The following is a 10,863-nucleotide window of genomic DNA, read 5'->3' as shown; positions in this document are numbered from 1 at the left end:
GAAATCTCACTTCCATTTAGAAGCAAATTCTGAGGATAGAAATATTTATTGTCGAAATCTGGCAAATACAGAAAAATATAGAGGAGAGATATCAGTATGCTGCATTTTTTAAGTGCCTAGTGTAAGAAGACTGTGGGGGTGGGGGTGGAGGGGATGTTATATCGATTGAATTGTATGCCCCCAGAGTATGCATTAGAACACTAACTTCCATACCTTTGCGTCAGAGAGCTGACAGCTCAGCCGCTACCCAAGGTCGGTGACTGAGCCCACCAGCTGCCCCTAAAGAGGGAGGAGCAGTCGACCTCCATAAAGATTTACAACCTGGGAAACCCAAGGGGCTGTCCTGTAGGGCCACTGTGAGCCATCAACTGCAATGGTTTGTATTGGGGCCTTTATCATGGGAATGTAAAAAGGTTACCATGGAAAGAAACTGTACGGGAAGGGAATCTGGACACCTCTGCTATCTTTGTATCTTGTCTATACATTGGGAATTATTCCAAAGTTTTAAATTTTTTTTTCTTTTGTTCGTTTAAGTGCAACAGTTACTTTGGAACTTCACATTCTAATATCTGGGCTCCTTATGTATATTCTGAAAGAGAGCAGTGTTACAATGTTTCAAATTGAGACCCTGCAGGGGACGAGCCATAAGGGAGGATGTACGCAGGTGATCCCCATTTTAAAATGTCAGAAGTGGCCGCATTTTGATTGCAAAGAACCGTGAACCCTAAGAGCCACTGAATTTGGGGTCCAGTGCTGACTTTCACTAGATCCGTCTTTGATCAGCTATTTCTCTTTTCAGCACTGGTCTCTTCCCCTATACCAAAGACTGAAACCAAACTCACTGCCGTCGAGTCGGTGGTGACTCACCGCGGCCCCTTAGGACAGCAGAACTGCCCTGTGAGTTTCCAAGACTCTAACTCTCTTCGGGAGTAGAAAACCTCATCTTTCTCCCTTGAAGCAACGGGTGGCTTCGAACGGTTGACTTTGCAGTTAGTAGCCCAACTGGTAACCGCTATGCCAGCAGTGTTCCTGTCTTCTTTACCCGTAAGGGGGGCATATTTGCAGTTCTGCTCTGTCATGCAGAGTAGTTAAAATTGACTCCACAGCACAGAACCACCACTACTCACAAAGTCGCTGCTGTGACGACACTGTGAGAGTGTTAATGCTACAGCACAAGGAATGATTGGTTTTCTTAGAACTCTTGGTCACAAATAATAGATGTGTCTTCTAAGTCATTTAAGGCAACAGAAAAGTGAGGACGAGAATTCATTGATAGGATTCTGGTAAGCCTCAAGTAGTTTAAGAGAAAAACAAAGCAGTTGTCATCAACTGAACTTTGACTCGTGGCAACTCCAAGCCTCTGAGAGTAGCACTGTGCTCTGTAGGCGTTCATTGGCTGGCTTTTGAGAGACAGACCACCAGGCCTTTCTTCTGAGGTACCCATGGAAAGAATCAGCCTCCAGATTCAGTTAGCAGCTAAAGGCATTAACTGTTCACACCAGCCAGGGACTTCTTTTTTCAATTCTCACACTCATAGCCATTGAGTTAATTCTGACTCTTAGCAATCTAATGGGTTTCCCCATGGGTTTCCAAGTCTATAAGTAATTATGGAAGTAGAAAGCCTCATCTTTGTCCCTCCAAGCGGCTGGCGGTTTCAACTGCTGAACTTGTGGTTAACAGACCTACTCAATACCCATCACACCGCCAGGGATCTTTTGCTCTTTTTTTTTTTTTGCTTATTTTTATCAGTGTCACTGACATACAATTCACATATCATACATTTCAATTGCTCAATCACATTCCTAAGACTTGTGCCTCCACCGTCACCATAATCAATTCCAGGGCATTTCTTCTTCCCTCCGCCCACCACCACACACATAACCAGAGCAGAGACTATGTATGGGCCCAAGAGGGAGATCAAGTACAAGGTGTCAGATTTTGACCCACCCACAACTGTAGTCATCCACTCTCCAATGGACTGTCTGATACCACGGCCATTCCCACCGCTGGTCCACAGTCAGAGGGTCTTCCCCAGGCATTTCAAGGTAATGTTGACCGGTTTGGGCCTCAGGCTACTGAGGATCATGACTGCTGATCCGTGGTGAAGAGGACTCAGAAGGGCCGTGCACAGATCTGTAAGACACTGGTGCTCTAAGCCACTCGCTCTTCCAGATTCAACTACTGAGCTGGTCGATAGATTAGGTTTTACAGGCTGTATTAGTTTCTGAGATATAGCTGATTAATACGGCCCTTCTAGCCATAATCCCCTTCGTGATGCATGGGAAACCTGAGCCTCTAGGCCTGTGGTCATACCCCACTCTGGAGGGCCTTCTGTGTTACAGGATTAAGGTGGGGCAAAACTCTAAGGCTTCATTTTAGCGTAGAAGGTGGGAACTTTGTTTCCTTAGGGGTACAGTCTGCTGGAAGATACCTCTACAAAGCCATCTCAGAAACACAGAGAAGTCCAAGGAGCATTGTGAAAAGAGCCACCAGTGAGACAAGTTGGAGACCTCTGTGTGAAGTGGCAGCGGCCAATACCAGAGACACTGAAGGCTCCCGGCAGAGGGACCCTGGGACCGAGCAAAGGAGCCAGGCTGAGACCAGAGGCTGAGGCAGAGCCACAAGCTAGCTTCCAGGCCCTCGAACTCATTTTCCCAGTTTCCTGGGGTTAACCAGAAGAAACCATGGCAAACTAAGTGGCTTAAAACAAGAGACATGTGTTCTCTCACCCTTCTGGAGGCCAGAAGTTCAAAATCAGGGTGTTGGCAAGGCCATGCTCCCTTGGAAGCTCTTGGGAAGAATCCTTCCCATCTTTTCTACTCCTGGCCATCTCTGGCTCCTTTGCTTCTAGCTCTCTCATCAGTCCAGCCTGCCTCCATCTTTACATGTGTGTATCTCTTTGTGTCTTCTCCTCACCTGACAAGAACACCCGTCATATAGGACCAGGACTCACTCCCATCCAACAAAGAAGTCCTGGTGGTGCTGTCAGGTAAGCATTAGGCTGCTAATCACAAGGTTGCTAGTTCAAACCCACCAGCTGCCCTATGGGAGAAAGAGGAGGCTTTCTGCTCTTGTAAAGATTCACAACTTCAGAAACTCCATAAGAATCAGTTTAACACCCATGGTTTTTGGTTTGTTTGGGTTTTTTTTGGGGGGGGGGCCTCTAATCCAGTATGGTTGCATCTTAACTCGATCACATCTACAAAGGTCCTATTTCCAAATAAGGTCACATGCACAGGTACCTGGGCTAAAGATTTGGACATATCCTTTTGGAAGACAAAGGTCCCTGGTGCATCGGGGAGTGAAGCATGGGGCACTAACCCGAGTCAGCGGTTCAAATCCACAGGCCGACAGGGCTGTCTGCTCCCATAAGGATCTGCAGCCTCGGGGACCCCTCCGTGTGTTGTGCTGTGTGGCTGCTATGACTCAGAATCGGCTCGATGGCGGTGGGTTGGGTTTGGGGGTTTGGGTTTTGTTTCCCTGTTGGAGGACACAACTCCACCAGGTCCACGGGGATGAGAGTGTGACCGTTTGGTGCAGTAGCTGGGGAGTGGGAGCACAGCCCGCAAACCTCCCATGACCCGGCCCTCGCTGGCCTCTCCTCCTTATCCGCCCCTCTCCTTGGGCTTTGGTAACCCCAGACTGGTTCTGCTTCTTCACTTGTTCAGGCTCCTTTCAATGCCCACGGCTAGGATTTCTTCTCACCTCACGTCTTTCCCTCCACAGATGAACTCCTTGCCCTGGCTAATTCCTCCTCTTGTCTTTGAGGCTTGGCTCGTCTCTTACAATTAACATTTGCTGAGGGAAAGGAGGAAGCCTAGGCCAAGGGCGTGGCATGAAGCTTGGGTGGGAAGTTGCAGGATGCCTTCTGTGAGCCCGGAGCCAGCGCTGACTCCTGGGGACCCCCAGGGTATCTGAGGAGAACCTGATTCTCTAAAATGATTTAAAAAAAAAAAGGAGAAAGGAAGCTTGTCACAAAATTGATTGTGACAATGACTGTACAGCTCTTCTTGATATGAATGACCAATAGAATTGCTCGATATGTTAATTATAGATCAATAAAAAAAACAAACAAAAGAAGCAACCAAAGAAAAGAATCTGATTCTCGGTGCTTTTAGTTGTTGCTTTTGTTTGTTTGTTTGTTTGTTTGTTTCCCATCCTTCCCCCAAAGTCCATGGACAGGCCTGTCTCACGAGCACTCAACCCTCCAATGGCTGAGTTTTCAGAAGGAGATTGCTAGGCCTGAGGAGCCTCTGATTGGACTCAAACGACTAACTTTTCAGGGAGAAATCTAGTGCGTCCACCCAGGGGCTGATGGAGCACAGACCCTCGGGGAGCGGAGAGCAGGATGCTGTCAAGCTGTGGGGAGAGGAACAGAGCTATTCCTTCAGCCCAGGCAGACTTGGTGCTGCGCGGGTGGCACTTTGGCCATTTGTGGTGCAGCTTTTACATGGGAGTTCACAGGGTAACTTCCTCACGGTAGCACAAACAAGGTTGACAACCCCATGTGTGTTTCTTTTTCCCTTCTTGACTTGTAATGAGTTGTGTGCCAATGTAAAAGAGGCCTGGGCGACCTGGTTATGCTCTGGGCTGCTCGCCCTGCCTGCTCCGCTCAGGTCTAGGAAACCCACTGGAGCAGTTCTACCCTGCCGTGTGGGTTGCTAAGAGTTAGAATGGACAGGGGGCAGGGGGAGTTGGGTTTATGTCGATGCTGACCTAGTTTGCTGGCAGACCGCATTCTTTGCCCTTTTCCGGCAGAACAACTTCCCAGGTTTCTGTAGCATCTGACGGGATTTGACCCCAGGGAAGCTGTGGTGTGAAGGGTCACTTTTGTCTAGCCTTTCTAGCCCTGGTCTTGCAATGCTAACCAAATGATTGGGTGGGGTATGCAAATAGGGGGGGAAGGGGCATGGAAGCCTGATGAGGGGATTGGTCAGTTTTGCCATCCTGCTAGGCTTCACCTGAGCCATCCTAGGGGCAGAAAGGGGAGGCCTAGGGTTACTGAGAAGGAAGAACCAGGCGGGAGCCTGTTGTTTGGCTCTGGGGAGCTCCTGGGCCAAGGAGACAGGGAGAGATCCGTGGAGAAGGTGAGAGCAGGTGAGAAGCAGCCTGAGAGCAGGGGTGCTCCAGACCAGTGGGCACCGTGTGGTGCTTCCCAATTCTCCGAGTGAGAGAGCCAGCACCTCCGGGCAGGAGGCTCGCCGGCAGAGTGGAGAGCCTCTGGAAAGTACTGGCAGAACCACAGAGCTCTGAAACACGTGCCCAAGCAAGGCAGAGCCCAAGGACTATGGGAGTGAGAGGCCAAGGGCCAGATAGAGGCACAACCAGGAAGAAGCTATCCTGGCCAAACAACTGTATCTGCAGTCTCTCTTTATCCTGAATTCTAACCTGATAACCCCCATACTTGTGAGTATTGTTTGAGAGTTGTGTGGCCATTGCAACAAACTATCAAATAGAGAGAAGCAGAGAGTGTTATGAGAGAGACCATGGGTACCCGGATTGGTAATCAGGTTGGTGGCTAGAAGCATATCTGACTTCCACCTCTTAGGGATCAGCCTTGTGCTGTTGATCTTGATTCTCCTGCCCTTGTGCAATTAGGGTACACACCACCCCTACACCACTTTTACAGAGGTGCTGGTGGGAGATGGAGAGAGGAAAGGGGTCGAAGAGAAGCCCTGGCTGCATCAAGCGGGGTCTCCAGGTTCCACCCCTCACTAGGAGGGCCCACTGTGGCTTCCACTAACCCTGGGTCACCCCCAGCAACACTCGACCCACAATAATCGAGTCTATTCCAACTTACTGGCCCTATCAGACAACATAGAACTGCTCCACGGGGTTTCCAACGTTGTAAGTCTTCTCTCGAATATGAATTTTAATTATGCCGACATCTTTTAGACCACTCGAATAAAGGAAGTTTGAGAACACATTGGGATTTTAAGAGCTAGGATTGATGGGTAATCATTAAGACCCGAACAGAACACGTAAGAGCAAATCCCAAAGGTAAACCTTTCCCTTGAGGAATTTCGCTGCAGTGGGTATAACGTGAGCAGCAGTCTTTGTTGCTTGTCCGCCCCGCCGAGTGCAGCACTGTTTGAGATGTTCTTTGCTAACCATGCCAGGACTAAAATTCTGGTTTCTCTTTTTTGTAGGTTCATTGTACCATTTTGATAAGTCGACGTCATCTTGCATCTCTACCAATGCCCTTCTTCCAGATGCGTATGAATCAGAGAGGTATCTTCTTCCTGTGGCTTCAATTGAGGTTAATGGGCCGAGTGGCGGGAACTAAGATTCCTTCTGTGCCTTCTGTCAGACCAGAGTCGTGGTCAGACCAAGCTTTGCATTCAAATACTCTTTTCCTTTGGGAATCCTCCAAGTCAGTACTCGAACTTTCTCAGGAAGCCTGTGTTTCATATATCCTGAGGAAACGTGTTTTGCCTGTATTCTGCGGTAGGTTTTAATCTCAAAGGATCGTCCACCATTAATTAGCACACAACAGCTCACAGGCCCAGCCTGGACGGAAACCTCAGTAGAAAGAGCAGCTAGGCCAACCCGCCCACGTAAGTGTGCCCTTTCTTGAGGCTCCCCAAAACTCATCAGTGGGTTCCAACTCCTAGCAATCCTACAGGACAGGGTAGAAATGCCCCTTGCAGCTTTCTGAGACTTCAAATCGTTGCATGTCACACTCCTTGCTGTTCTAGCCTTGGCACTGACCAAAACACTTCTTCACTTTAAGTGGGCTAATTATGTAGGTAATGAAAGGTTTTCCGCCCCTCCACCTTCACACAGACAGACCAGTGGCATCAACTCCACCCTTCATGGTGTTCAGCCGGCACTTTGCCCAGATTTCCCGTCAGCCGTCATGGACACTCGGTGTCCTCCAGAGCAGAGAGCCCCCTTTCACCAAGATCGTTCCTGTGCCCACCAAGGGGGATAAAGGAAGCATATAGACCTTCCAGTTTCTGGTCCCATGAGCTCCCCTTCAGAGGGGCAAACCCTGCCCCATTCCGTTCTAATCTGCGTTGATGTGGTTAGGTGCCATCAGGTGATCCCATTTCCTAGAGCCCCTGCGTACCACCCTCTGCACAACAGAGCAAAACACCAAGTGAGGTGGAGAGCTAAACTCCAGTCCTGGATTCTTGTGTGAATTTCCCAGCATTCGCAGTCCGCAGCAGCTGGTCTCTTTATGCGGAAGGAGGCCTGTCGCCCCGAGTCAGTCTTCTCTGCCTCAGTCTTTGCCAGTGGGAGGCTTACCTCTGGCTGGCCTTCTGTGCCATCTGAGAACAGGCCTCTGCCCCAGGCGGTGGGGCCAGACCCAGAGAAGGGCCTCGTTGGGGAGGGAAGCTCCGGCTCCTTTACAGGATGGGCTTGGGCTCTCATTGTCCACAAACCCAGCAGCACCACAGCCACATGAAGGAGTCTTGGTGGCCCTGTGCGGCTGCGGCTGCGCCACAATACCTTCCAACCAACAGCGTCTCATGAAAGCAAACATTCTGTTTTACACTCAGCTTCCCGTAGGTTGGCCGAGGCTCAGCCACCTTGGCTCAGCCGGGCCAGGCTGGCCTCCAGGGTGCAAGTTGGGCTCAGGTCTGTTCCACGGGTCTTCATTCCAAGATCTAGGCTGGAGGAGAAGAACAGAGACCCTGGTGGGGGAGGCTGGCCAGAGCTGCCCTTGTCTCTTCACACCGCTGACCCGGACTAGTTACTAGGTTCTAGGGTGTTTTTCCTGACTTCCGGCTTTTCAACTCCAAAAAATCCACGTGGCAAAAGCCGGATCGTAAGTAAACATAAGCTTTTATGAGGGAAAGCTACGTTTGGATAGGACGTTCTCACGGACAAGAACTGGCCAGCTCAAGGATAGTGTGGAGAGACTGGTGGCCATAAAGCTTTATGCCCTTCTGCCCCAAGGGATCTCCTCCCACACCCTCAAGAGCTGGGAGCCGCATGCATTATGTATGTAACCACATGCATTATGTATGTAACCACACCGGCCTGTGCCCCGCAGGTCTTTTCCCAGAGATCTCTAGCATGTACTTCCTCTCCTAGGAAGGTCTTTTTTTTTTTTTTAAGGTCCTTTTATTTCTTTGGGGTTTGGCTAGCTATTCCTTGCTAATGAGTGGGCTAGGTGAGGAGACTACTTTTCCATTAGCAAAGTCAGGAAGGAAAGTGGGAAATTTGGTTCCCAGGCTGTCGGTTCCACAGGGAACTAGCAAGCTCTGAGCCTGTGTGGTTTGTTAGGGTCCAGAGATAAGCCATGCTCACACAAACATGCACCCACAGCAGCAAAGAGTTAAGCCACAAATTTAATAAAGCATAGAGTCACTTCAAAAGAGATGGAGTGGGTCCCCCTCGAGTTGAGAAATATATCTTAAGCATCATTGAGATACCCTTTCCTCTGGGAGCGAAGTGGGTCACCACCACCACCACCCCCAGCGCCCCCCCCCCCCATGGTCCATTAACCTGGGGATCTTGTCTAGGGGGCACTCTAGTTTTGATATGGCACTTTCAAAGGGGAGGGGATGGCCACTTTGCAGATGGTCAAGCAACTTTCTAATTTTATCAGTGTGGATGTAGACCGGGAAACCATGGTATCAGTCGACCAGCCCACAAAATAAGCATAATATTGCTTTGGTGGGGGAAAGCAACCCCAAGTTCAAACATATTTTATAGACATGTTTAATAAGTCCTCCACAAGACAAAAACAAAAATGAATCGCATAGATGAGGGAGACCATAGAGGTGTCAAGATCCCCGGCAGCATGGCTGCTTAAATAAGCCGTAAGCAAAGGAGATTGTCACAAAATCAGGAGACAACAGATCTGTCCGTTAAAGTCCCAGCTGAGATGACAGAAGCAGGAAAGGGACCATGGATGGGATGCAGATTAGAGACGTTTCTAAGATTCGATCGGGACTCTTTAACTTCCTTGGCTAGAGAATGATCCATGACCACATGGCCCCATCACTGACTCTAGTATGTGCTCGCTCCCCGCCCCCACCTTGCTCACTGCTTTCAAGTTGATTCCAACTCCTAGTGAGGCTATAGGGCAGAGGAGAACTGCCCCTGTGGGTTTCCTGCAACTGTGAATCTGTAGAGGAGTAGAAAGCCTCATCTTTCTCCTGCAGAGTGGCTGGTGGTTTAGAACAGCTGACCTTGCCATAAGCAGCCCAACACGTAACCCAGTTTTAAGTCTCTCCCACCAGGGCTCCCACAGTTTCCATCACGCCCAGGCAAGTTCCTGATGGCTAGATGACCCCTCCCTGGGCTGGCCGGGGGAGTCTTTGCAAACACCTCTGCCAAAGGGTAAAGTTTCACATTTCTGTTCAGTGGTCAGAAAGACTTCAGTGGGGGCAAAATCTATGTGGAAATTGAAATAGATGTAGAGGCTCCCACAGTAAATCATAGCCCCCAGCAAGCCTAGCACTCAGAACTTAAGCTGGAAGACAAGATCCAAGCCACAGAAATGACCGATGACCAGTCTCAGGTGCATCTCCAGAATTGAAATAACTATTGAAGTATTGCCTCTTGTGTTAAACCTAGCCCCACAGTCATGTCTAGGGGGAAATCATCACAGGATTTTAATAGTGGGGAGAAAACCAAGTTTTATTCGGCAGATGAGTCGAAGAGAAATGAGATAGGGGAACCAAATTGACATACCATTAAGGCTCTGTCTAACTGAATCCTAATAGCCATCTTATTAGCAGGTGAATTTTAACCACTGCTGCTAAAAATGACATGACTCTCGTCCTTCAAGTCCCAGTGCCAATGTATTTTTTTCCTGCCAATGTTGCCAGCACTTTGCTTCCTCTCTTCCTCCCTCATTAGTAATGAGGAACTGGCATGTTTTAATTCAGCAGCCATCATATTTTGCAAATTGATTTAGAGAATAGCATATCAAATCTTTAAAGTCATTATTGTGTTTTGTTTTGTTTTGTTTTGTTTTCCCCTCCCATTTAGGGTTTATGTTGCTGAATCTCTCATTTCCAGTGCTGGAGAAGGGCTGTTTTCAAAGGTAGCTGTGGGGCCTAATACTGTTATGTCATTTTATAATGGAGTCCGAATTACACACCAAGAGGTGAGTGGGATAGCAGTGGTAAACCGATTAGATTGGTTAAAGGCCTTTTTGTCAAATACTCTTAGGATCCCTGGTGGTGTAGTGGTTACACATTGGGCTGCTAACAGCAAGGTCAGCAGTTCAAAACCACCAGCCTTTCCTCAGGAGAAAGACTAGGTTTTCTACTCCAGTAAAGAGTTACTGACTCAGATACTCCAATGTATAAAAAAGAGAAGTGAACAAAGAAGAGGGAGAAATGATAAAGATAATTTATTCAGGAGGGAATGGTGTTCAGTTAGGAGATTAACATTGGGAAACTATGGGGCTAGATGATTGGAGGGAATAAAGAACTGGAACAATTAGGATTTGAAATATGAAGGGATCCATCTTGGCAACGTGAGACAAGGGAGAATTCAGACATTAAAGTTAGAGATTAAGAGGAGAACTCCTGAACCGAGAGCTAGGCACACACACACACACACACACACACACACACACACAGGGAAAGGGAACGACCAATAGGAGATGAATACAGAGCAACAACCAGGGCACTAACTTAGGAAGAGTCTACTCTAAAGCTGTTTTTAAAATTCTCTTCATCTGGTTTTGTTTTTCCAAATGTCAGTCATTGATTAGTATTGTACCATGTGGTTATATAGGTACAACCATTCTTGTTTTGAAGGATAAAATTGTTTGGAAACCACTGCCATCAGGTTGCTTCCAGCTCCTAGTGGTCCGATAGGAGAGTAGAACTTCACCTCTGGGTTTCCAAGGCTGCGTGTAGTCCTCAAACAGAAAGCCTCATCTTTTGCCCA

General features: G+C 48.4%; 1 protein-coding gene across 1 annotated transcript in view; it reads left to right on the top strand.

Moving 5' to 3' along the window:
* SETD7 (SET domain containing 7, histone lysine methyltransferase) overlaps window positions 1–10,863 on the top strand; it is a 45,358-nt gene that overhangs the window by 20,734 nt on the left and 13,761 nt on the right. The window contains exons 3-4 of the mRNA XM_045293554.1: window positions 6,150–6,231; window positions 9,952–10,069. Coding sequence (XP_045149489.1) covers window positions 6,150–6,231; window positions 9,952–10,069 — 200 coding nt within the window. The remainder of the gene's footprint in view (window positions 1–6,149; window positions 6,232–9,951; window positions 10,070–10,863) is intronic.

The sequence above is a fragment of the Echinops telfairi genome, unplaced genomic scaffold (genome assembly GCF_000313985.2).
Source record: "Echinops telfairi isolate 266 unplaced genomic scaffold, ASM31398v2 ScPeMD7_2186;HRSCAF=2738, whole genome shotgun sequence".
NCBI classification, from domain to species: domain Eukaryota; kingdom Metazoa; phylum Chordata; class Mammalia; order Afrosoricida; family Tenrecidae; genus Echinops; species Echinops telfairi.
This window is presented reverse-complemented; position numbering and strand designations above follow the sequence as displayed.